Raw genomic sequence first — 27,617 nt, forward strand, 5'->3', positions numbered from 1 at the left:
CCTGAGTTTGTGTGAAAGTGAAATTTGTGGAGCCATCCAGGTTGGAAAGGACCACCCAACATTTTCTAGTCCTGGACCTGCTCAAAGCAGGTCCATTGACAGCAGGATCTGAGGGCGTTGTCTCAATTAAGTTTTGAGTATTTTGAAGGGTGGGGATCGCACAACCACTCTAGGACTCTGTCATAGTTTGACCACCCCTGTGGTTTAAAAGAAAGAACAAAACAACTTTTATCAAGTTGTAATTTCCCGTGCTCATGCTTGTGCTCATTGACTCTCACCCTAGCCTGGAGCACCTCCAAGGTGTGCCAAGCCTTGTCATCTTTTGTACCCTCCCATGATGTAGTTGTAGGCAGCAGTAGGACGTCCCTGTTGCTCTCCTTCTCCAGGCTAAACAAGCCCTGGTCTCAGCCTCTCCTTGTACACCACCTGCTCCAGCCCCTGACCAGCAGCACAGTGGCCTGTACTGGACTCACTCAGGTGTGTCAGTGTCTGTCTTCTACTGAGGAGCCCAAAGCTGGACACTACTCCAGCTGTGGGCTCACAAGTGCCAAGTAGAGGGGAAACACCACATCCCTGCACCACCTCCTCCTGCTGGTACAGGTCCCTCTTGTCCTTCACACAAACCCAAACTGAATGTTTGGTGCTCTCATCATACATGTGGCTTTGTAGTAGTACAGTTAAGTGGAATCCCTCTTAGTTTTCCTATATGAATTCAAAGCCCAGAACAGCTGTGGGTATGATGGGTATAATTTTTCATTCTGGTACCAGCCTTGGCAGGGTGGTGGGGAGGAGGTGTATTTTAGTTTTCCTTAAAATTAACTAATTAATTATGTAAATGAAATCTCCAAAGTTAGAATGAAAAATGAAATCTTTAGTGAATGGTTTGTTTTTTAACGTTCAGATAAACACCAGAAGTCAACAAGGGTGTAATAAGTGGTCTCTGATTTTTGTTTGTTTTGACTTTTTGTTTGTTTTGACTTTTTGTTTGTTTTGACTTTTTTGTTTGTTTTGACTTGTTTGGTTTTCCAGGACTTTGGCAATCAGTAGTGATTTGGAGTTTTCTTTCTCTTCTTTTTGATAACTGTAACTGATCAAACTGTGCGTGTAATAAAATCCTAAGGATCTCTCTTTCCCCTGGTCTCACTGGAACACGGAAATGCATCTGTGTTTCTCTCTATTTCTGCATACTTCATCTGAGCATTATCTTAAGACCTCAGTACTCATCGAAGTATAACAAGATCTGTGCATGAGGCACAGTAGAAGACAAGATCAACCATCCTTTGTTCTTGTGTGTGTGTGTGTATATATATATATATATATATATAATATTTCACTTTTTAAATAGAAGACAATGTCTATTCTTTGTAATACAAGCTGTGTCACATCATTCATAGGAGAAGTGGGAGGTCTGAAGAATCAGAAAATAGCAGAAGAGTGGGGCCTGGGGATTGATTTTCTTCATATTAGAGAAGTATCCTAGATAGAAAAAAATATCAATGAAAATATAGTCTTATTCCACCTTGCCAACATTTTTTTTTTGGTGACACTCTAGGTTTATTTGTTGGTATTGCTCGTGTAGGACAAAGCCAGCTTCAGGGATTACCTGGCTGTCACCAACTTCCCTTCTTTCCCCATAAATGCACAGTTTGATTTCAAGCTGGAATGAACAAGATGCAGGGTTTTTATCACATTTATTGTGATCGCACTGACGGACCACCAGTGGCTGAAATATCCACTGTGGATTTCAAAATTTTTGAAGTTATTTTTAAGCAAATGGCAGTATAAAAAATGAATTGAATGATGAATTGAATGAATTGAATGATGAATTGAATGATGATTGAATGAATTGAAAAATTTGCCACAGCTGGCAAATTAATAATCCTTTGCACTAAAATTCAGCACAGAAAGTATCAGGCTCAGAGAAGGTATCTAGAAGCAAGTTATTCTAATAGAAGTCTGTGTTTCATGTATGTTTAAGCACCTGACATCAGCAAAATTTGTGCTCTATTAAAAAAAAAAACACCACACATTGTTTTCATCCAAACTCTCTTCAATGCCCTTCTCTTTGTTTTCTTCTTCTCTCTTTTTATGGTATCGTTTTATTGTTGTAAAGCACACAGACAGAAACAGCACACGTTTTTCCCACCCATTGTCTGTGCATTTGTGCACTGGATCCTTCTTCTGCCATTTCTACCAAGAGCAGTCGTGAAAGCCAAGCTCAGATCATGCGGTGGTACATGCTTTTTCAAGCTTAGCTACTGCTTGCCTATTCAAATAGCCAGAAGCCTGGCAGAGCAGGGCTGGCTTTATTTGTTGAGTCTTGTCTAGCGAAGTGAAAAGGGCTGATATTTTTGTTCTTTCTAGCTGCATTTTTGCACATGTGGGGGTAGGGAATGAAATTATTTCTTTTGTCCTCTACTTGCGGCTCATTGAGAAGCAGGCATGCATACAAAATTACTGTATCTCAGGGCTTACCTTTAGGGACAGGAGGGAGAAAAAAACAGATTTGTAGGCTTGTCTGGAAACACTGAGGATGCTGAGAGCAGACACAAAAGTGGGAGATAACAATAATAAAACACAACGAATAGAGGACTAAAAAAACCTTTCAAATTAATATAACGACAGTTTAATTTTGTCCTTTGTAGGAAATACCACCTTACTGGGTGTATCAAAGGGGCAAAAAATTGTTCTGTTGGTGTGTCCCAGAGACAAGAGCATCAAAACACAGAAGTATAAGTTTGAAAAGTCACCACAAAAAATATGTAACAAGTATATGATTTTTTTTCTTGATATTAAATTATACCTGCAGTTAAAGATAAATTATCTTGAGGGGTGAACTTCAGTGATGGGAGGTGAAACATAGTCCTGTTTCTCTCTAGGTTTAGTTTACACTCAAGTGGATACTAACCTGCATCTCAGCTTTCAGTGAGTTTTTGTGGGGTTTTATCTACATGTTTTTACCTAACTGTTCTGCAGCCAGGTGGTAAGACATCAGTCTGCTTCAGTTCTCCAGTTCGTGTTAATGTCTGTGAACTTTGCTTTGAGTAGCATTAACGATTCATATTATTTGTAGTGGTTTTAACTACCAGTGAGGATAAGCATTACTGAGGTTTTTTTTCATTTGAAGTGTAGGGTTTGGGCTGACTGGCCGGTAACCTCAGGGCAGGTTCAGGGTAATTCTTGTGTTTTGGTCATTTGCATGGTTAAGATATTTTAGTTAGAAAAAGGAGTGAGATAGAAAATGAGGTTTTCAGAAGAGGCACCAGTGCTAAAAATCAGTTTGTTTGCAAGACTATATATACTCTGTGTTCTAAAATAAACAGGGTTAATTAATGAAGTTTCTGGAAAATATCAGATTATTGGTATAAATCAATATGTTCTTGATTCCTAAACTAATGCTTTGTTGAAGTTGCAAATGTTAAATATTAGACATGAGTATGATTTAGTCAGATAGTTTACTGAGTTTGCCAAGATTAAAAGAAGTCTAGTTTGGGAATCCATGGATTTTAACCCACATGGCTCTTTATGGTTGTACTACATGTGTAAACTCAGACCAGTAAAATGAAATGAAGACTTGACAGAAATTTATAAAATCCCTCCTTTGAACCCCATCCTAGTAATCGATATTAAACTCCTGGCGGGGGGGGGGGGGGAGGAAGTGTTTTTATTTAGATTAGAAGAGATTTGAGGGATCTACAGAGACATGGATGCCATTATACAAATTTTGAGCTTGTATTCAAACAAAGCTGTTGGTGGTATTTTATATACATATGAAGTGTATAGCTACTTTTTCTCCTGAAATTACACAAGCAATAGAATTTGAATGTTATTATACTTCGAAACTTTCAGCAAAGTGAAGAATCTGAACCATGACCTCTGAGATAAGTTTGAACTCGTGTAACTCCACTGTAGTGTCTTTCATGTAGTGACTCCCTCCAAACTCTGTACTTAGCTGACCTAATTTAAAAAGGATTAAAAATGTTCATCCACTGTATAAATTGTTGTGAAGAGGAAGAGTAGGGCTGAGGAGAAGCTATGAAAGCTGAAAATTGTGAAGTACAATGAATGCAGAAAAGCACATTCTCGTAATGGGATAATTTTCACTTGACTGGAAGGCATGGGTGCAAAAGCTGCCTGCTGGACATGGAGCCAATAGGCAGAGATATTTATATTTTGGTTAACAACGTATGCTTCTAACAGCTTAATGAATTCTGAGTAGCTTTTAACCCGCAGTCTGAAAGTAAAGACTAGCTGCCTTTAAGTAAAGATGGCAAAATCTGCCTTTCAATATATCTGGTTTGACGATGAGAGATGGCAAGATGTGGCCACCTCCAGTACATGGAAATGTGGTACCATGTAAAACATAATATGGTTTATCACCCTGATGGTTAGTTTGCAGTTTCTCTATATTTTCACAATTTATCAATTCAGGTAGTGATCTTTTTTAAATGTGATTTCCTTTAAGTCTTCATTTCATGAGATGGAGGAAAAGGGTATAAACTCAATTGAAACAGTGAAATGAAAGCTGACAGTTTTTTAAAAGTTAGGCATTTTGTGTTTCATGAATGCTTAATATGTTAATGACCATAACTATAAATTCATTGGTTCTTAAATTCTTGAATTCTATTCATTAGATCTTAAGTGCTTGAGTTCTATAAAAAACACAATTAAAATACTCAATCTCAAATGTATTTGTTTTATTTTTCTTATCTTCAGAACCAACATACATCACAATAGGTCCACCCACCTGTGAGATTTTGGTGAACTGCACTTTGACTGAAAAAGACTGTATCTATAGTTTCAAACTGGACCAAAATGGTTGCCGCATTTGTCAGTGCAAAACTAGTGAGTATGCAAAAAATACGGTGGCTTTTACCTTTTATGTCAAGTTGTATGTAAAAATGCTGGTATGCTGGTTTTCCCATTCATAACATTGATTATATGTTGTGTTAGTATGCGTATGCTTTATAGTTGTTCATTTTTTAAAAACTAGGTTCCTGATTTCTGGCATTGGTTGTTTCCTTGCTTAAAGTGTGTTTGGAGGAAAACATCAGATGTCTCACTTCAGGTAAAAATTAACAGCTAGGTAGAAGAGTACCTAGGTTTGTGCACTTCACAAAATCCTGTTGCTAAATAGCCTATTTTCAACTTAGCTCTTTTCCCCCAAAGTTTAGTTTTTGAGGATAAATATTTGAAAATTACATGCCTGGGGGCATGTTTCTATGTATACAAACATATCCATGTATAATTTTATTTCTATAACATTTTGTTATATTTATATTATATACATACATGTAAAATACTTTGGATTTATGCAGGGTTTAACATCTATCTTTTTCCTCAAGGAAAATCATTGTGCCTTGTGAAAACTTTGTGTGCATCTGTGAAGCAGCAAAAATGTATTTTCTCTATGTATTTTATTAAGAGTTTGATGTTTACAGATGAAATATAAAGGAAGGTCAGGTTGGTTGTTGGAATTGCCCAGCAAAGGACACCCCTGGAGCACTGGTCTTAGCTGCAGGATCTATCCCTGTGGCTGCCAGCCCAACCTAGGAGTGAGCTTAAACTCTCTTTGTAATTTTATTATAGCTCTGCAGCTTCCTTGTAGCCTCTGAGACTTTCACAACTGAAGTATTATTCAATTCCTCTAATTTTTATTTCAGTCTGCCCATTTTCAGCCACTTTCTAAACCAATATGACTATTTTAGGGGTGCCCAGTAAAAATGGTCTAAATAAAACTCTCAATTGGTACAAACTAAAGAGTGTTAGAATTAGATTGGTGTTTTGCTTGAGGAGCAAGAAAAGGGTTTGTCCTGGCTTTTTTTTTTTTACATTTCTTTTCTGGTTAAATATGCATTTTTCTTTCCATAAGGTAACGGACAGGACATCTTAAATATATGGCAAGCAATAATGTCATTATGGTAATACAGAAATAATACCTTTGGTTACAAGTTGTATTCCTGACATAGATTGCACCCAAGATATCACATACATAGTTGTTCCTAAGGACAAAATTAGAAATGTTAAATTCTGCTTTTTAACATTGTAATTTGATTTTCCTTCTTTTTATTGTTGTTAAATTGATTGGGGAGTTTAACACAAACAAGAAGATGGACATACTCGGCAAATTTCAGCATCTGTTCGTGCAGTCCTTTCCTCCCGTTTGGTGCACGGAAGACCCATCGCTCCAAAGGATCGTTTCTTTTGTTCTAGATTACCAGATTACATACATACACATACCACATCCTGGGAAGTCTCTTTTCTTGCTTGGAGTGTTTCAAATTAAATAGTGCTTAAGAACCTATTCAAGGGAGTTTTTGTCTTGCCAGATTTGCTTGAAATTATTTTTATTTTGCAGTAGCAAACTGTCTGGAGCAAACTTAATAGTATCATTTGTCTGTCATCTCTTTTTCAGTTAAATAGCTTGAATTGCAGATTGCTTTAAAATCTCCTCAGTCATTCAGAGAAGGGAAACCTTTATTTTCTAAAGAAGTGAAGAAAAATAACAGCTTGGAAGTCTTCATCACTTGCTGGTCATCAGTCAAAATTACAGGAATAGAATTTTTCTGTCAAGTAATGTCTCTTGCTTGCAAGGCTCTGGACAAATGAGTGTGTGAGAACTGAGAAGAAAGGAGGTTTAGGTCAAATATGCTGAAAACGTACTGTGCTACTTCTTTGCGTATTGAGATCCTATGTACTTTCATGTCGGAACCAGTTTAGTTGCGTCTTGGCTCCCTAAGAACATGAGAATGTGTATTATCTTAAGCTCACGTAGACTCTGGACTTTTGGGAACTTCACTGACTTTCTATGGCACCCACTTCTTTCTTGCTGGTCTAAGCTCCTCGACTGAGTCAGATTTAAAGTGCCCACATAAAGGAGGCCCACATGCCCCCCATTACCATTTGAAGTCATCATATCCTAACTCCACTAATCTCTTTCCAATAAAGGTTCCTTTTTCGCTCCATTTCGTTCCATTTCTTTTTAGATACCTCTGCTAAAGATTTGTTAAACTTCTATCTATTTCAGCCAGTATAAAGGCAAAATGACAAAGTGGAAGAACATACAGTAAAGCTGTAAATTGTTCCTCATTATGATCTTCATTTACATTCCCATAGCCAGAAATGAGTACAAATTTGTTTGAAATAATTATCTAAGTATGATATCATGGAACTTGTTTGGTGCTTTATTGTAATTTAGATCCAAATTTATTCAGCTTGAATCAAGCTGACTGCAGAATCAGAGAAGAAAGAAGGAAGCAAATCCTTACATTTCTAGAATACAATGGTTTTAATAGGAGTAGTTTACTTCATCCTCTGTTTTTCCTGTTTTGATAGTGAATGTTAAAACATGCTGTAACAGTATGCACTGAAAACGTACATGCTGTAAATTAAAATAAAATAAAACGAAATAAAATAAAAAGCAGAGGCAGACCACAGTTGTAAGAGAAGGGAGGAAAAAAACTACCACTGACCAAAAAGTGAGCACAGGTAGGTATGAGTGGAAAGTTCCAGTAAGCAAGAGATGGAACCACAATTGATGAGAGAGAAGGAATGACCATAATGCCAAGGAGTGTATAGAAGCCAAAGCAGCACAACAGAAGGATAAAAGGAGAAAAGTATAATCCAGGAAACAGAAAGAACTGTTGCAAAATAGCAGGAGTTAAACTAAAACAGCAGGGGAAATATGAATTGCATTACAGAAAAAAAAAAAAAAAGGTAAAAGGTAAAATGATACGAAAACAAGAAGCAAATACAAAAAAAATAGATAAGCAAAAAATTGGTACTAGTAGGGTGTAGCAATTGCTACTTTATTTGTAGTGTCTAGGCCTGTGCTTTCACAGGGACAACTGGAATGGATTAAAGCCTGTAGGAGGTGAAGAACATTAGGGGGATGAAACAAGACCAGTGGTTGACTCTTTGTGAGGTGGGACTCCTGTTGCCCCAGAGAGTAACAGACACAGTGAATCATGCCTGCTGATTGCAGTAACATGGGATTTACAATCTGATAGTTGCTGCTGGACACTAAATCATTTTTCAGTGAGAGTCTGCAGCAAGGGCCAGTATTTTATCCAGCCTTGTCTATTCCCTGTATTATATTCATAGTAAAGAAAAAGCCATTTAAATCTCTCCTACAACTTAGACTATAGTGTTTTACCCCAAATGAATTGAATGCGAAGTACTGTTCAGGGTGTAATTGCAAGCTTGTATAGCTTTAGTATTTTTTGAACTTTTAAAACCTAGTAAAATTAAATTTAGAGCATTGCTCTACATTTTAAAAATTGATTGCTTCATTTAGAAGGCTTACCTTTGCAGTTACAAGATGCAATTGTCATGCAATTTCAATAATTCCAGACTTCTTATAGAGAGATGTAATTATAGAAAGCTGAGGCAAGTAATTTTGCCTGCACATTACACTGCATCATCATCCACTTTGTGTTGTGGTCTCTTTTGTCTGTCAAAGCCAACCCTGAAACCACCATATAAAATTTAAAAATCTTGGTATATTCTGTGTTTTCACAGTTCTCTAGGCATAAAACCAGCTTTTTCCTCCAAACACATTCTATATAGATACAGAAACATTTTTGAAAGAGTGTTGATACCTTTTCCTTAAATGAGAAGAAACTGTATTCCACCATAGAGTTAAAAAAGGAGATACTATCATTCACTCTGTACTAGGAGACATTGCAGCATAGACTACAGTATTCTAGTGAATCACGCCATCTCCCTTTATAGCTGATATAGTGGAATTCCAATGTGGAATTTGGGTTTGGCATTGTGGAACTTGCTTTAGTTGTGAGACATTCAAAGGCTGGGTTGGAAGGTTTGAGAAAAGTTAGGTAGGCGCATCAGTGGGCCATCTGTGAGTAGCAACAGGTAAGGCTCAGAAAAAGTGTATGGAATGATGATGGGAAAAAACCCAAGAAAAAGTCTGCAGAGACTACAATGGGAGAATGTCTTGACTCCTCTTTTCTGTGTGTTATTCATTCAGTAATTAGAGTTTGGGATGGTTTTTCCTAGCTTTTCACTCTTGCTAGCCAAAATTTGAATATTTAATTTGTTTATTCCTGTAAATAATTCATACTCAGGGATGCACTCTGAACACTGTAACTCCCTCAGTGGTAACTTCATCCATTTAAATAAACACTTTATTTTGATGTCAAACTAAGCTGGGAATAATCATACACAATGCACAAATAATCATACACACTAATCACACAAAATGTATGCTTCAGACAACGCAAAAGTCCTGGAATTAATAAAGTAAAATATAAATCAGGTAACACTTTTCTACTTTAGTAACAATTATCTCATATTTTTACCTTGATTTAGCAACAAATTGCATGGGAAAAAATATAAAGCAAAGACAGTCTAGGTGTTCTTCCTTACTGCAAGGAGAGCGCATCTTGGATTTTTGAATAATTTTGTAGACCTGGCAGAAAGAGGATGTTTTATTATCCTTCTGTAGTGATTTGAAAGGGAATAGCTATTATATATTAGACCTCAGTTAGTGAAATACAGCCGTGGAGAATTGAGGATGAAGGCTTACACATGTGAAAGATAGTGAAAGTGCTCCATGAAGAGAATGGAATTATGATGAACTACTCATACCGAATAAATATTATCTTCTAGTTAGAATAAAAGTCTTTGGCAGGGATCGCTGAAGATTACAGTGATATATTGGTTTTAGTAATGCTTATGATATACCTAACACAATAGAAGCTGATAAGAACTTCACTTGACTTGTGGAAGAAAAAAAAATGTGCTGCTAGATGGTTTACAGAAGCTTGATAGTTTTCCAGTAATTCCACCTTTGAGATATCACTGCTACAAAGCCATTTTCATGAAGTCATGTGTTGTATGTGAATCCTAGGGTTATTTAGAGCAGATATTCAAGTGGGTAATTTGCCTCAGTGGACTCATGAGATTATTTTTTTAAACAGTTTTCTAGCATCACAGTGCCCAGTCCCTTCATTTTTATCCAGCTATGGTGAATCATGAGTTAATTCTAACAAAAGGAGGGAGGGTTAGTGTGGATCTGTGGAGGCAATATATTCAGAGAATTCCAGTTACTGATAAGTAACCTAGTTTTCTCCTTCATAAATTTGCCTCCCCAGATCCCCACCCCCGAAGATTACCCAGCAGTAGCAATCCACACCGAGAGGACGGCTGAGGAGTGCTAAATTGTAAAGGTACTGTGAAACAGTTCTCCTTATATGATCTAGCCTCAGCGTCAAGAAAATAATGATGGTAAAGGTATGTAGCTAGCTTTGTGTAGCCACGCTATAAATTTTCCAAAAATGGACACCAGACTAAGCCAAGTTGAAATACGGACATAATTCTTGTCAAATATCTATTAATATTCTCTGGCCATTTTTTTATCTGTGAATTGGAGGATTGAAAACTAAAAATATTTGAACAGGCTATGCATCTCTAGAATGCATTTTCAAAAGTTTTTAGAATAAAATGACTTTCAGTCTTTACAGTACAATTATTAATGTGTCCATATGTGATATAATAAATTGAGAAAAATAAATATCCCACATAAGAGCTTGGAGTTTTTTTACATGCCATATATATGCTAGAAGAGGGAAACTGAGAAGTCTTTTTTTAAATAAGAGTTAGCCGGAATTACCATCAAACTATTAGAGGTTCAAACAGAAGACCTTTTTTAGACCTAAACATGCAATTCATGGAATTGAATTTCATTTACTTTTCAGTTTGATTTTTGAACAACATTTTATAACACTCCAAATATTCATATGTTTATGCAAGCTAGGGACATGAGCACTCTGAAATCAGGAATAAATCTGATGGTTTGAATTTAGGCCAAAGAATTGTGAATCCTTCTGAGATACATTGCCTCTGAAATACCATACCTGAGAAGGAGAAATTGCATTGTATCTGAAATATCTGACTGCTGAGTGAATCCTCACAAATGCAAAGTTTGCTAACACTGCATCTCTTCGGTCACGTCAGTGTGCTCTTACATGCTGATTTTTGAACATATCTTTCTTTCCTTTAGCAGCCAGTGACTCATTCTTACAGTGATCTGAAAACCTTTTAAAACAGCTGATGTTAGTGTTAAGAATAAGATACTTAGTGGAAAAGAGTTTTAAGACATCAGGTAGTTTGTGTGCAGTGTGCTGTGTAGAGCTTCACCATATCTTGGTAATGATCTGTCTTTAAGACAAGACTCTTCTTTGGAGAGTCTTGTCCCATCTCCCATATCCCAAGTAGATTCCTCTTAAACAGTATCATGTTTTTATGAAACTCTACTATTGGTTTTATTATAGTCTGTGTGTATGAAACAGTTTGAGTGGGTGAAGGGGGAAAAATAAACCACTATATTTAAAAGGAGTTTGTGGGCAATGGTGACCAGGCTTAAAAACCTTGGTTCTAATATTTGTTTGTTCATTAATAATTCACAAATGTTTTTTGGAAGACCAGTTCATCTTCAAATGTTCTTACCCTTTCTACTTTTTTTTTTTTTGCCAACACCATCTTATTAAATTCATCCAAAATAATCCAATAAGCTGAAATTCCCATATGCAGGTCAGCATATAATGTGTTCAATTGTTGCAAAGTACAGAGCAAACTATTTGTTAGCACTACAGTGTTTAGAGGGGTCAAAGTCAATAAGCAATAGCTTTTACTAGGATAGTGAAGTCTAGCAAAGACTGTGACTCAGAACATCAACCTGTTGGTAACTGACTGTGCTGCTACTTTTGCAGTCGTGGTTGCATACGGAAAAGAAAACAGTATGGTCATCCTGTGTGGGCTGAATTCACTGCTATAAGTATTCGATGTATGTTTGTCCTCAAGTGAGTATTGGTTCCTAGCAGGAGGCAATTCCAATAATATTTGTTTGAGGACAAACAGCCTTTCTGTGGTTACTGTCCTAGCCTTCTGCCGTACTTCAGTTGACATTCTTCACAAACTTTAAGTGGTATTTCAGCTGCCTGTCCTAACATTAAAAAGCTAAGTATTTGTGGTAAAAATACAGTTATGTTAGCCTGAGACACTCAGGAACATATTTACCTTTTTCCGAAGTCAGAACACATCACTGTCATTTTGAGTTCAAGCAATATCCTGTGCCTGAATTTTCAGGTTGTAGCACAAATTCTTGTTTATTCCCTGTGGGCAGCATGCCTTTATACATTTTCAGTATTACATTTCACCCCACTATTACTATTTCATCCCCCTAAGCCCTTGCATAGAAGGGTTGTTTACTGTATTGACATTACCTCATTGGCATTTCATATTTCATGAGAAAAGTTGGTGAACATATTTCTGCTACTCAGAAGAACTCAACTATCCAGCCAGATATTTCCCTAAGCAGCACGATGAGAGTGATTTTCCTTTTAATGTGTTTCCTATTCATCCTTTTGTTTCTGTTTTAGTCTTCTACCTCCTATCTAACCATTAGTTTAGTTCCCTAGGTGGTGTCATTATAACTTAGTAGTCAGAGAAATAAAGATGGCTTATACTATGTGAACAAAAGCTCCTCTTTTAAGAGTTGCAGTGATGTGCAGGTGTGTAATGCAGTTCTCTTGAACTCTGAAAGGTAGTCTTCAACCTGCATTAGTTTTTAAAACATTTCCTATCTTCTTCTTTCATACCGGTTACCCTGATACACTTTTGAAGCGGTTAGTAGCCCAGTTAAGGCTGAATCTCTTCTCTGCAAATGCATTCCATTATTTGGGATTCAGGTTCCTGATGAAATTTATCTAAGAAGAAGTGGAAAAAGCCCCCCAAAAAGTAACCTACGAACATTTTGCTATAATAAATTTCCTCTCTTCATTGGAATTGACTTTCATGAACCATTTCTCTTTAACATTTGTCACTTGAAATTCAAAATCTTAGCAGAAAATCTGTTTTTACTTATCCTTTCATAATGAACTTCATTATTCTATTAATGATTAATTTAAAGCTATAGCAAAGGCTATAGAGATATTGTTGAGATGATAATTGCATACACTGAATTTGATTCACATTTGAATCTTTAGGCTTGCAATCTCCTCTCTTTTTTTTTTTTTCTTTCTCTGAGAGCTACACTCTACTCTGTAAAATTGATTATTTACTCTGTTTTCTGAAATAAATACCCAGTTCAAAAGAATGGACTACACTTTTCAACAGGCCTGTGCAGCAGACATAAACTTTGTATGTGTACAAGATGATACTTCAGTTTGAGCCTGTAGTTGTCATGTTTTTAATAATGTTTTAGTAGGAGAAATTTAGGTGGTTACATGTGAAGTCAGAAAGATCAGAATTCATTTTCTGATTTTCATGACATTAAATTTCTTCACAGAGAATGTTTTTCAAAAACTATTTAAAAGCTATTTCCACGGCTTGTAGCATCATACAATCAGAAATTTAAGTATGAAAGCATGTTAATTTTAATAATAACTTCTCAGAAGGCATCATTTTTAGCATCTTATTAGAAGGACTCTGTCAGGAGAGGTTTATCTAGATTGTTCTTATGCCCCCGTATAGGATTGATATAACACTGCAGAGTTCAGGTGTGAACAGTGGTTTGTATTGACCTCAGCAAACTTTCCCTGTGCCTTTGACACAGACAGAATTTTAATGTTATTTTGTATCCTCTTCCGTGTCTGCTCCTGAGCGGCAGTGATGGTTAGTTAGTCACCCATTCCACGGTTCTGAAGAGCTTTCCTTTCTTGGCTGTTTGTCCTCAAAACAATTTTCACTTTGTAACTCACTATGTGTAGGATTAAGCATGGAAGACGTTGCCTTGAAACTGGATCTTCTGGTTAGTATGTCAGCAGTCTGAGTTTTAAGTATATTTAACATCATAAGCTACTTGGGATGAGACACTGTCTTTCTCCTCATATAGCACTGTCCTAGACACCTTGGCCCTTTTAATAAAGTATGTTAACTTTACACATAAAAAACTTGGTTTGCTTCTTTGAAAAGCAGTTGCGCTAAGCAGATCAAAGTAATCAAAATAGAATAGAAGATCGAAAACATATTTGGCTCTGGGTTAATGTGGAGTCATTACATACTCAAACCTAGGTGTTGGACTTTGATAGCCCCCTTTAACACAAATCTGGAGAGAAATAAGAGATATCCCAACTCGAAAATGGTTTTGTTATTTCTGTTTTTTCATATTTTAATTTTTTTTCCAACTTTTCACTTTAAGATGCCTATTAATTTCTGACATCCCATTGTATTTGTACTTTCTTGTTCCTTGACCTGTCTTCCATGAGCCTGACGTTTATGAACAGCCACTTAAATGCTTCATCTCCATGACAAAGTACACTTCAGGAAATGAATGGTTCTGATCAATCCAACCTGTGCGTTTACAGGATTATTCACTGCTCAGTTCTGAACATTTGCAGGAGATATCATGACTTACACCATATCAGAGGTCATAAGTGAGCTTAATTCTTTTTTGGAGATATTCCAGTGTAGGTGTACTTTTCCATACATTCTTTATAAACTTCAAGTCTGGCTTTAAAAATTATGACTACCTAATGAAATCATGCATAATGAAAAGCATAGTTAGTTTTATTATCACTATATGCTGTCAGGGAATAATTTTGCACAAACATCCTACTGTAAAAGATCCTTTAAAAAAGAACATTTTTAATTATTTTAACTTCCTTCAATGAATGTCTTTCTCTTTGCATTAGATGTATATCACCCTTTACTAGACAAGAGTATCTACATTTCTTCTCCATTATAATGTTTTTAAATCAGCCTTAGCAGCTACATGTTTGAAAGATCTGGTATTTTCATAGGTCAGACTGAACTCTATCCTTCAAAATCTTGTAAGACTTCATGAAAATCTTTGTATATATGTGCATGAGTAAAGCAAGAACCTGAGATAAGGGTTACCATTGCTCTCAAAGGTTAGATTTGACAGAGGAAAATGCTTAAATATTTTGGCCTTGGTTCTCTGCTGACAAAGACAACCTCTAGAACCAGATGTGGAAGGTTCTGGCATTTCTTCTTCTCTTTTCTAAATAACAAATGAACTTGGAACCTTTCCACTTCAGACAACAAATTTCCATAAAAGTAGAGGGGTAGGAGCCATGAACCTGATGATGATCTTCATCTTAGTTAAACTGAGAGCTGTTGTTTAGGATTATAAGGCTCCTGTATTGTGTGGCACTTGTATGCCTGAATTCCACTGCAGAGGTAGGCTGTGAATTTATCAGTTGTCCACGAGGCTTCAGTCCTACTCTGGGGCACTAAGAAACGTGAGCGTTAACCAGGTAGAATAGATAAGGAAACACTTAGCTAAACCACATCTAGTTAAGTCTACCCTTTGTAAGTAGATTCTGTTCTATTTTGCAGTCTTAAATGCAACATTACAAAAACAGAAGAGAAAACATTTAAATAAAGCGGAGACTCCTTCTGTTTACTGTGTATTACCGTGTTAGAGACATGAAGATTTTCTTTGCATTTCAGACCCACAAAAGTAGTGTAAAGAACAGAATAAGTCAATGTGCTGATGTCCGTGTAACAAGCACTTCGTAGTGGTGTGGATGTGTGCACTGGAGATGAGCTGTCCTTTGATTATCACTCTGAAAATCAGTCCTTTGAATATCACCTATCATATTCGTCTCTTAAAGAATCTCAGTTATATTTTCCTCTTTTTCTACTTTGATCTTACTTTGGCTATTGTAGTAATGGTGATTTTCTTCCTGTTTTGCATCCCTAGTACAACAAAAATAATTGTTTTCTTTTTCTTCTCACCTCTGCTACCAGTAAATTAATTTTGTATCCCAGGGTATGATAACAGTGGTTTTTCTGTCACTTCTTTCAACAAGAACAAAAAGAAACTCTTCATTCTCAAAACAGTACATTCCTGATGACAGTGAATATAATGACCATTATTTATTATTCTTCCTTTATTTATTTATATAATGACCAATATTATTTACCTGTTGAAGAGGTCTATAGGAGGGCCACAAAAATGATCAGAGGGATGGAACACCTCTCCTATGAGGACAAGGTGTGAGAGATGAGATTATTCAGCCTGCATGAGGGAAGGCTCTGGGGAGACCTTATTGCAGCCCCTCAGTACTTAAAAGGTACTTATAAGAAGGATGGGGACAGACTTTTTAGCAGGACCTGTTACAATAGGACAAGAGGTAATGCTTTCAAACTAAAGGAGGGGAGATTCAGGGAAGACACGAGGAAAACATTTTTTACAATGAGCGTAGTGAAGTGTTGGAACAGATTGCCCACAGAGTTGGTATATGCCCCATCCCTTGAAACATTCAGGGCCAGGCTGGACGGGGCTCTGAGCAACCTGATCTAGTTGAAGATGTCCCTGCTCATTGCAGGGGGGTTGGACTGGATGAGCTTTGAAGGTCCCTTTCAACCCAAACTATTCTATGATTCACTGGAGAAACTGAGATGGCAACAATCCAGCATCTCTCTTACGCCACAAGAGGCTCATAAAACATGGTAGCAGACTTGAAGAGACAGGTCTTTCAGTCTAGCATTTCTAAGCTTGGATCATCTCTTAGGGTAGTACAGTTACATTTTTAAAAATCGGGTCTTAATCACCAAACAGTTGACAGCAACTAGCGTGAGGAATAAAAGTTGTTAATATATCCTAAACTTTCAGTTCTGTTTAAAATAAATAGAGGAGAAATAAAGATGCTCTATATTGAACAGAAACCTATTAAACCTATATAGTCTGTTGAAGCTGTATGTTCTTTTAAACATTTTATTGAAGGGTAACAGAGTCACAGATGTTGGACTCCTTTGGCTGTGCACCTGTTCATAAAATCGTGTTAGTTTAGGGTGCCAGGTAGTACTCCCCCAAGTTCTTGACTGAAGCTGAAGACATTTTGTGGTGTTTACACATACAGTTTGGGTCATCACTGGAGAATTCTGTCAAATGTTTTAAAATTAGGACAGTCCAAAGGTAAGGCTTATCAGTATTTAAAACATTATAAGTAAAATGGAACAGAAGATTAATTCTGCTAAAGATGCGTTTGTCTGCTATGAACAGTTTTCACATTGTGATAAACTGCATGTGTCTTTTGCAGGGGAGGAGCTGTGCACCGGCCTCATTTCGGGCTGTTCCTTGGACTGTTCCTTCGGCTTCCAGACGGACATCCACAACTGTGAGATCTGTCAGTGCCGACCGCGGCCCAAGAAGTGCAAACCCATTTTCTGTGACAAGTACTGTCCCTTTGGATACTTGTACGTATTCTCATTCTTAAAGCATATTTAATACACTCTCTGTACATATTGAAAATATGCAAAATCCAGGCATATGTGCTTGTGTTCAGTTTGTGGCAAAGTGGGGAGGAAATGTGGGAAAATAGAAATTTTATTACTTGATATGAGATTAAAGTATTCTTCAAAATGAATTTTGATCAAGAAATTAAGAAACAACTAAAAAAGCAGCAGTAGATTATAAAAGCAAAGCAGTGCTTAAATTTTTTTTGAAGAATATTTGATGAACAAGATGGAAAAGCTACTTAAAAGTAATGTCTCTTGCAAGTACCTTTTTGAAATTCTCTTTGTGTGTTCTGCTGTGACACGCTTTCATTTTGCTGCCCATTTATTTTATTCAAATTTTTTTTAATATTTTGAGGGGCTTTTTAGTGTTGATATAACAGTGGACTATTTTTAGTGAGACACTTGTGATAGTTACATGATTTGTGAAAACCAGTACCATCTCTTATAGAGTTTTTGTAAACATATTGAAAACCTGTATTGTTGCTGGAGTTCTTTCACCATAAAAGCAAACATTTGCAGTATTTATTCATCTGTGGAGCAGGTGACAAGAACTGGACAGGTCTTTCGTCACAGAAATTTCTTAGTAATCGGTCTTGTGGCTTATATATATATTTTACCAATACATTTCAGTTTTGGTCCATCCGTTCCATGTTACTGCCTGCTGTTAATAACAGTTTAATTTCTACCTCATGTCAGTTGATCTTGAGATAATTTTCATGTGTTATTTGCTTTCTTAGTATTCATAAAATGAAGTTTACTAGTGTTGCAACTCTTAGTGTTTGGTACTGATCCTCCTTTAATTTCTGGTTAATTTCAGAAGTCTGTTTGACAGTTGTTTGTAAATGCTGCAGGTTTTTGTAACAGTAATCTATAGTAATCCTCCTCTTGGTACGCAGTTTTAATAAAGTTTGGGGGAATCAAAATACGGTAAAAACTGAATGACCAGAGAGGTACCAGATATTTCAGAAAAAGATAAATTAAGCTGTAACATAGTGGTATTCTCACAGATTTTATCAGCTCTGCTCATAGATGGTGTCAGCGAACAATTTATATCCTCTCCAGTCATGTTGCCAAATTGGGGAAAAAAGAAAAAGAGAATACCAGCCTTACGCCTTCCTTTAATCTTCATGTTATTCTTAGCCACAGAGTGATGTTCCATTTAGGTGAATACAGTGTTCTGGTTGACCTCCCTCTTATTGCCCATACAGCTCTTTCATTGCGCGTCGTGCCAAACAGGCAGTGGTGTTCCATCAAACAAAAAGCAGACTCATAACTCATGGAACAGTTATGGCACAAATATGCTGCAATACACAGCCAATAAAGAAAAAAAAAAAAAAAAAAAGAAATAACGTTTGAAGAGTATGTTTGCCTTGAAAATAGTAACTCCCTAGTGTAATTTGAAAATACCTACATAATAGCAGTCCAGCAAAACAAATACCATTTAATATAATGCTGTATCTATTACTTGAGATACAGGATCAGGCTTGCCTGTGGTTAAATAATAGAAGTTTTTGCTGGGAACAGCACTCATGAGAGTGATAGAATTGAAATAGGACAAAATGTAGGGAAGCCAACAAAAAAATAAATCAAACTTCACTTCTTTCCCCAAAACTCAAAGTTTGGTAGATGGAAGATGAAAAGTAAGACTTTTAAATTAAAAGGTTAATAAAATTAAGCATGTTGACTGCAAGAGTGGCTGGGAGTTATTTTCAGTTTTGCAAGTGAGAAAAGGCAGAGCAAGAGGGAAGTACAGCAAAAGGATGTCAGTTTTGTTGTTCCCACAACTTTTGCCCAGTGGTTTCAAAGGCAGGGATGGCTGAAGATGGGTAGGAGAATTAAAGAAACATGAAAAATTGACCAGAAATAATGACTGGTTAGTTGTCTTAGATTTTTAGATCGGATAAAGCTGTCTATGTTAAGGATCAAAGGAGTGAAGTCAACTAAAACAAGTGCAAAGCACACAGAATTGCTTAGGAAGCGTCTGGGCAGAGTGAAGCCTGAGCCATGCCATTGAGCAGGCACAAAATGCAAGAAGAAGTCTTTTAAAGCAAGGAGCCAAAGAGGCAAAGGGTGTTGGGATGTCTGAAACTGTGAGAACTCCGTGTTGGAATCAGCAGGAGGGGTGTCCAAGATGGGCAACAGTAATAAAGGAATAGGAACATAAAACTATATCCAAGCATTTGGATAATTGCCATATAGTCCTGACATGGTGTAACCATTTCTCCAGGGGCACTGAAATAATTTGTGCTAGCTGTTATTTTATTTTGAACTTTGGCACAGAATATATTTGCAACAAAGATGGAAGCCATCTTTTTTGTTCATGATACATAAAGCATCTTCAGTAACAAGTACAGGATGTGAGCTCAGCAGTCTCCAGACTGTATATCTGAACATTACTTTTTATTTCTGTTTTATATTTGTGTTCTAAAAACTAATTTCCGTTAACAATACTCAGTCACTGGTTATTTTTCAAATTGGTTTATAAACTTGGTGGAAATTTAAACACACTGGGCTGTTAGGTCTTGGGATTTATCCTTTTTCTGTATTGTAGCTCTTAGTTTATTGTCTGTAGCAGGGTCAATAGAGTAAAGCTATCAGGAAAGAATCTGAAAAGACTTTTTTCATCCCCATGCTCGAGGAGTGTGTGCATGTGTTTGCATAACAGCAGAGACAGTTGGTATGAACTACACATTTTTTTACTGTTTATTCAGTGTGATTGAATAGCATTTAGCTTGGAACAGGAAAAGCTTTTATTAATTTTAGTATTACAAGTACATGCATAAATTATTATTTTTAAGGCCATTTGTGTTAGCCTATTCAAAAGTCATAATATGAGAAAAACATTTAATAAGATCTATTTCATGCCTTTTTGACATTGCCTTTTTGGACTTACACAGAAATAGCTTGAATGTATTCATGAGCCAAGGTCTAGATGTTTCTTTCTATCCAAATTAACTATTCTTTGACTTTTCTGCAGTAGCTAGAGGAGTCAGGTTTGTTTCTCCCTGTGGTTTCTTTCAGTTTACTACTGCTGGTTTTCTTCACTGTCAGTCTCAATGTAGATGTCACATTTAAGTTTTAAAAATGTTTTTCTACTGCTGATAAGGGATGTTCTGAACTACACTTACCAAAGTAATTTACTATTAATGTGCTTTGTTTGTGTAAATGTATTAAATTTACTGTTAAATTCTTTTAGTTTATTGTACAACACCTTCCCCAATAACATGGATTTAGGAAGAAACACTCTCTTCCACATAATGAGTAGCTTTTTCTGGTTTGGTTATATAAACTCTGATTTTTGTTTAGAGGAAAGTGGACAGGATTTTTACAACTTTAAATGGAACATAGTCGAGATCTTGATAATGTGGTGAACTGAATATTTTTTTTGCCTGCAAATTTCTGAATCTTCAGTAAAAAGCAAATATTCTTTTAAGATAAGACAGTAAATTGCCATTCCTGGGCCTCTGCTCCTGGTGTGCATGACTGGCAGTAATGTTCTTAATATAAGTCTACCTCATTAGTGATCAGACCGTGTGTAACTTCTAAAAAGGACAGTATTTTTTTTGGTCCTGTTTCATTCTTTTCGGTAAAGATGTGCCCGTTACTTCTGTTTACATATCTTTTTATTCTGCAACTTCTGATTTTTATTTTCTTTTCTTAAGCAAAGGTCTCTATTTACTGTTGTCTTCTATGGTGCTTTTTAGTATGGATTTGTTTTGCAGGGCAGTTGGCTGTTACATGTGAACTGAATATATTAATGAATTAATGAAGTGATTAATTCAGAAACTTGTTACTTGGTTTGAGAGGTCTGACTTTCATGGTCTCTCTCTCATGAACTGTGACTTAACTGGTTTTCTAAAGAAAGCTTTAAACAAAGATGAGGAAGATCGATATGTGTAATGGGAAGATGACTCTGAGATTGCAATTAATTTGACCCGTGATGCTAAGGATTATACTCTGACACACTAGTATAAATCATCAATACATTTTTGAACCACAAGAAATCTGATATGATTCTATTGGCCTTCTCTTTTTGCACTTTAAGTGAGATGTGCTTGCATTATTTTGAAAGGCCTAAAGGAGAAATCTCTAAAAATTAGTATTAATACCCCATTTGAAAATGGAAATTTTATTTTATTCCCCTCCATTAAGGGTAGGGGGGTAGAATATAGAGTTCTGCTTCACTTTAAAGCACATAAATTAAATCTGATCTGAAAATGCAGGTGCAGACATTAGACTGTTGAAGTCCTTACACCATTGCTCTTTGATATGCAGCATAGAAGCTGAGGCTCTTCTCTAGTTGTGTATCTTCTATTTAGCCTTATCACATGCAGTGTGATGCCTTTACATACTCTACTTTTATATCTTCACAGAATGATAAGAACACAAGAATAGAGCCTAACTTACTTTGCACCTTAATAAACTGACTTCTGTGTTTGACTGCAATCCTCTTGACCTGTAGAGTCCCTTAGTTTGTCTGAGCTGTGACTATCATCTGCTGATACCTGTGCCTGTTAATATTGTTAAAAAATTTGTGGTATGTGTTGATAATAATCTAACTGATTGTATGGGGAAATATGATTCTGGTTTCACATGTAGAATGTAATTTAGTTTTGCACAGTGCTTGGTTGCTCTTTTTAAATGATGACTTCAATAAATCTTAAGATTATTGCAATTAAAAAAAAATGGAAATGAGCACCCTAATCCTGTCACTGTCTACAAAATATACAAATAATTTCACTGAATGAAATGAATAGCATTGAAATATAACCATCTATGTGAGATCATAGTATAAAGGGCTAAAATTGTGGTAAGAAATATTTTAAGACCATTTCACTTCAAGTTTTACTTTGGTGCTAAAATTATATAGATTTGCCGTTCTATAGTATATTTGTTTGATTCTTTACTGCAACCATGCAAATTTCTTTGCTAGAATAGCAAGCCTTATGTGACTTCCGAACCTGTTATGATCATCAAAAGCATGGGATGTAATGGAAGATAAATCTCTATTTTAATGTAAACCTTTGGTCACAGATGGGAGACTAAAGAAGCAAGTATTAAAAGAAAAGTGTTTTAGAGAGCAAAAAGTTAAGGAGTAATCATGATGTTTGTGGTTTGGTTTTGTTTGTTTTCAATGAAGTTCACTCTTTTAAAGTTATACACATTAATGGAAAGAAGCATTTCTTTTGATATTAAAAGGTCTGTGGTTACAGAGATTGAGGAGGAAAAATGTAGGTGGACAGGAAGTCTTCTGTTCTCTATCCTATGTGTGGATTTTTTTCCTCAGCCTTTAACTAAAGTTAAATAAAGTTTTCTAGAGCTTGAAGTCAGGCTTTCCAGATATTTACAGAATTTATTTCTTCTCTGTCCCTTTAGATATTCTTTAACTTCCCATGTCTTGTCTTTGTTTTGAGGGGAACTGGTGTGCTTTTAATGGTGTAGTATTCAGTAAGGCATCTGTCAGTTTCCCAATGAATGTTTTTCCCAATTTTAGTGAGTTACCTCCTTAGAGTGATATGTTTATCAGCAAACTCAGGAAAATTGTTTAATGTCTTTTTGTTTGTTTGTTTGTTTCCCCCTCTTTGTCTTGAACTTCTTCATTTTAGCTTTTTTTCCCCCCCTGTATCTTGGGAAGGTGTAGAAAATTACTGTATCTGTATACAAAGGGAAATAGTACACTTGTGCCTAGAGTTTGAATGGTATTACCTGTCTTCTTGAAAACAGGCAAGCAAATATTGAGCATAAGATTCCCAGAAGGAGCATGTTTATGCTGCTGTGAAGAGATGCTGTCAGGGAGTGCTCAAGCCTCCTGCCTGGCTTCGCCTGGAAGCTTTGGAAACATTTGTGTTCTTGATTCTCTGTACTCTGTCTGCTGAAAAGTTCTCTGGTTTTCTCTATTCCAAAATGTGTTACTGTGTGTCTGCTACTTTTTGTATTGGTCATTGGCATTCCACATGCTCTCTTTCAAGTAAGCTTTGTGACTGCTTCTTTAATGTTTTTGGAAATCTCTCTGTAGTTTTAATATGCAAGAGAGGAAGTCTACTGTTCTTCATCTATTGTTGAAGGAAAAAAGTTATCAGTAATTTGTGTTAGAAAACATAGTAATTGAAACAGATTCCTACCCACTCCTCCAATTTCACAGTTTTAGAAGTTATTTTTTCTACTTTTTCACTTGAAAAAATAATTGATCATCAATAGTAGTCACAAGCACATACATCTAGATTATCTGCTGTGGCTTGACAGTACCAAATGCAGAGATTTTGTCAGTCATGTGGAGGGAACACATGCCAGGGATGGAGACCTGTACACCCCATGGACCCAGTGAACCTAAGGGTGGTGGTTAACCATAATGTTCTTTACTTGATCAGTCACTTCTTTAGGGGATGCTTTTGCTTTAAAGATCATGACATGTAGATATTTAAAGTGACCTGCTGACCTTTGACAAATTATTTTGGTCATCTAGGAAGAACAAGCATGGCTGTGAAATCTGTCGGTGTAAGAAGTGCCCTGACCTGCCTTGTGGTAAAATCTGTCCGATGGGCTTCCAGCAGAACAATCATGGCTGCATTATCTGCAAGTGCAGAGGTAGGTGCAAGTACATTATCACCTCTAACTACAGCTTGTTTTCAAAGCAGGTGGAAGCTAGAGCAAAATAAAAGGAATCATATACAGACTATGTAAGAATTAAAATATGGTAAGTGGAGGGGAATCAGTTCACCTTTGCTCACAGGAGTGTATTGCTTTGCAGGTGTTTGTTATTATCTGTGTTCATGTTGGCTTCAACAGAAGGGCACAGCTCTGCTTCCATCTCTAATTACAAAGTCACAAAAGTCAGTTTGTTACTATTAATACAAATTAGGTTATGCTCTTAATAAGACACTACTAGAAATAAGCTAGTTGAGGTTTTTGTTGTGTTGTTTGTTTGTTTGTTTTCTTAGCAGCAGTATTTATTTTAGCTGCTTCATCATCTTTTCTTTGCAAACTCAAGTCTTGGATTTGATAGATGCCCTGAACACCACCTAAAATTAAGGTGCTGTTTCTTGGACACTTTCAGCTGGTCTTGAGGAACAGTGAGTGGTGAGAGCACTTACCCAGGAGAAAGGACTGGGTATTTTTAAGCTGAAGATTTCATGTGTGCCACATCCCAGATTTGTAACCACTGCGTTTGAGGTGGAGATTGAGATAAGATGTTCATTAGTTGTCTGCTTTAGTTTTGTGCTGCTTTTAAGCATGTATCTTTTAAGATATTTTCAGTTTGTGTTTTGTATTAGTCTGGGTGTCGGACTTCCTTCATTGCTTATCTGCACGTGTGGCATTTAATAACTTTACATCTGTGCTCAGGCTCTCTCTGATCCTAACTGCTCTTTCATGCTTATTTTCTTTGATTCTTGCTTGTGTGTTTCACTTTCTAGCTATAGGCACATACATTTGAGTATTTTCCCATTCTTAAGTTTTTTAGCAGCCATTTCTTTTGCATTTTAAAACATGATAAAATATAATAAGAAAAGCTATTGGAATATGGGATTAGAAGAAACTATATGAGTTCCTGAAGTCAATCTTCTGTGGTTGGAGGCCAACATGCAGTCATATATATCAGAAGGATCTGATAGGTATTTTCTCCACATGGCATCACACCCTGCAGACAATTATAATAAAACTTTAAGTCTTCTACCAAAAAAAAGAAAAATGAAGTGTTACAAATGTACCTTGCAGATATGAGAACTAGAGAGCAATTTCACTGAGGTAAGCTGCAATATATGACTTTTACTAGAAATAAAAAATTTTTTAAATTAATAAGAAAGGGTAATTGCTGAATGGAGTCCCATAGAGGCAATTCTCATCACTTATCTTGTCATTTGTCTCCATGTTCACAATCAGCACACTTTTCCTGATTGTTGTGATGCTGTAATTTAATATAGACAAGGTGTTCTCTAAGGTGTGCCATACTTGCATCCCAGGCTATTCACAGATGGAACTCTTCAGTTACTAATTATGTGTATGCACATTTCTAAGTGCTTCCCTTAACAAGGATAGTTTTTTTAAAACCTACACAAATATTTAGAAAAAATAACTTGATCCCTCTCTAAATAGTATTTATTGTTATAATGATCATAAAGTTATCAAGCTGTGGGCATATCAATTCAACGTGATCATTAGCAACTTGTCCAAGAATAATTAAAGGAATGACAAGTATGTTTTGGGGGAGCTGTGAGTCCTTGTTAAAATTTGGATCCCAAATCCCTAAGTAGGAGGAAGGGATGGGTAAATCCTCTGCTTGTGAATTAGCTCCACTTTCTAAATTGCTTCTGCCAGAAATAGCTTATGCTAGGATTAATAGAAGCAGAACCATAGAAGTACAGGGTTGGGGTAGTCCTCTGGAAAACTGAAAGTCCACTTCCTTACCCTTGCATGAAATTGAGGTTATCTGGATAATCCTTGACAGATGTTTGTCTAAGGTTTAATTTATTAAGAATCTCCACTCTCAGGAAAAAATGAAAAAAACCCAAACAAACAAACAAACCCACATAAACCTCTCCAATGTTTTTCTGTGGTGTGGTTGTGGTTACCAATATGTGACAATTTAAAATAAATTTTCTAATATTTCTGTCTCCCACAATTTGAACCAGTTACTTCTTAACCTAAGCTCAGCAGGCATGTGGAACAACTAAGCACCCTGAAGGAGCACCCTAAAGTTTCTTGTTTGTTTGCTTTTCTAAGTCAAATAAACCCCATTCTTTTGGTCTCTCATCACAGTTCAAAAACTGGATTGTACTTTAGCAGGAGCAAAAACTCCGAAGTAGTAGAAATAGCACAACTGTATTTAAACGTGCAGAGCTCCTGTACTTGTATCTTAGACTGAACTTCCCTTCTTGGCACTGGTGTCACGTTACTGACTCATTTTTACTTGTCAGTTTACTATAATCCCAGACGGTTTCAGCCATACTTCTAGGTATTCAGTTATTCCCATCTTGTATTTGGGCATTTGGTTACTTCTTTAAGCATTATGTTTTGTACTAATTTTAATTAAAAAACTGAAAAGCGAACATAATCTCTGTTTGTGAAGTTACCTTTGAATAGTTGCCCAGATGCTTGTTTGGTTTCTCTGAAATTTGGACTATACTTTAGAATATTCAGGAAACAAAAAAAAAAAAAAAAAGTTTAATTACATCAGATACTTTAAGGAAGGGGAAGGGTATTGCCAGCTAAGACTTTCAAGTGTCAATAATAATTTTAATGTAGGACAGTATTCCAGTGATATTAATTCAAATAGGAATTAATATACAATCTGATAGTAAAGTATAAAAATGTAGTAAGCAAATGTAACTTTTTCTCATAGTGTTCCTGTTTGCACAATGGGATGAAGTCCATTTTAAGGGTCTTTTACCCTTATGCTATGTCTTTTCCTTCTAATTCACAAAATGGTATACTAATGGAATTTCTGTTTATTGGGTTCTTATTCTGATAGCTTGCATCAAACTCACTTCATACCATCTGCTGGTGGGTCTTAGACCACCTTTGGTAGATCTGCCACAGCTGAGGAGGTGCTGACCTACATGTTAGTAAAAAAAAGCTTACTAGAATTACAAAAAAAAAAGAATTACTACCTTTCATAGTGCATCCTTTTTTAAACAGAAAATGAAATAAGCAACTTAGTAGAAACAACCTTATATATGTGTGTGTGTGTCAGCCGAACATTGTTGACATACCACTGAAAACAAGTAAATTCACTGACAAACTGATCCTAAATCCTTCATCATAATAATGAAGTGGTTGAGGGAGTGTTGGGCTCTAAATTCACTCTGCTGATTAAGAAAGAATATATTGAGGCTGAACCCTGCAGCACTTGAATATCTCTAAGATACAAATGAGACTTTATCCTCCCTAGAACTGCTGCTTGTGTGTTCTGGCTGAGTGCAAGTAATGCAGCAATCCAAGCTGCTGTATTCCAATCTCTGTAAAAGCTAGGAATGAGGGTTAAAATTGTCAGAGCAGTTACCATCCAAATATCTCATTTATCATAGTAATATAAACAAATAATTTCTCACAGGTGTTTTATGAAATATTTCCAGTATCTATCATGACCCTGTTAGAACTTGCTTGTAATTTGTATTCATTCATGATATAAATAAGAGCATTCTTAGCTCTTGGAAATGCTTTTATATTCTCCTTTCTATCAGATACATTATAGATAATCTAATACAGTGTAATATTTAAATGTTTCATTTAAAATAAGCTTTGTGCTTTCTGCTATTTCCCTCAATTGTATTTCACTTTTTTTCATATATTATTTAGCCAGTACTGTATTTCTGTATGATTAGAAACATCATAGGTTTAGCAGAAAATAGTTATTATATTTTCCAAAGAAATACATCCTACCATCCCCTTCA

The 27,617-nt window shown here is 36.1% G+C and overlaps 1 protein-coding gene across 3 annotated transcripts in view; it reads left to right on the forward strand.

Annotated features, from left to right (window-relative positions):
• The window catches only part of CRIM1 (cysteine rich transmembrane BMP regulator 1), a 186,717-nt gene that overhangs the window by 141,374 nt on the left and 17,726 nt on the right, over nucleotides 1-27,617 (forward strand). For all 3 annotated transcript variants that reach the window (XM_065057961.1, XM_065057962.1, XM_065057963.1), the window contains 3 exons: nucleotides 4,717-4,845; nucleotides 17,031-17,187; nucleotides 23,693-23,814. In XM_065057961.1, coding sequence (XP_064914033.1) covers nucleotides 4,717-4,845; nucleotides 17,031-17,187; nucleotides 23,693-23,814 — 408 coding nt within the window. The remainder of the gene's footprint in view (nucleotides 1-4,716; nucleotides 4,846-17,030; nucleotides 17,188-23,692; nucleotides 23,815-27,617) is intronic.

The sequence above is a fragment of the Columba livia genome, chromosome 3 (genome assembly GCF_036013475.1).
Source record: "Columba livia isolate bColLiv1 breed racing homer chromosome 3, bColLiv1.pat.W.v2, whole genome shotgun sequence".
Lineage (NCBI taxonomy): Eukaryota > Metazoa > Chordata > Aves > Columbiformes > Columbidae > Columba > Columba livia.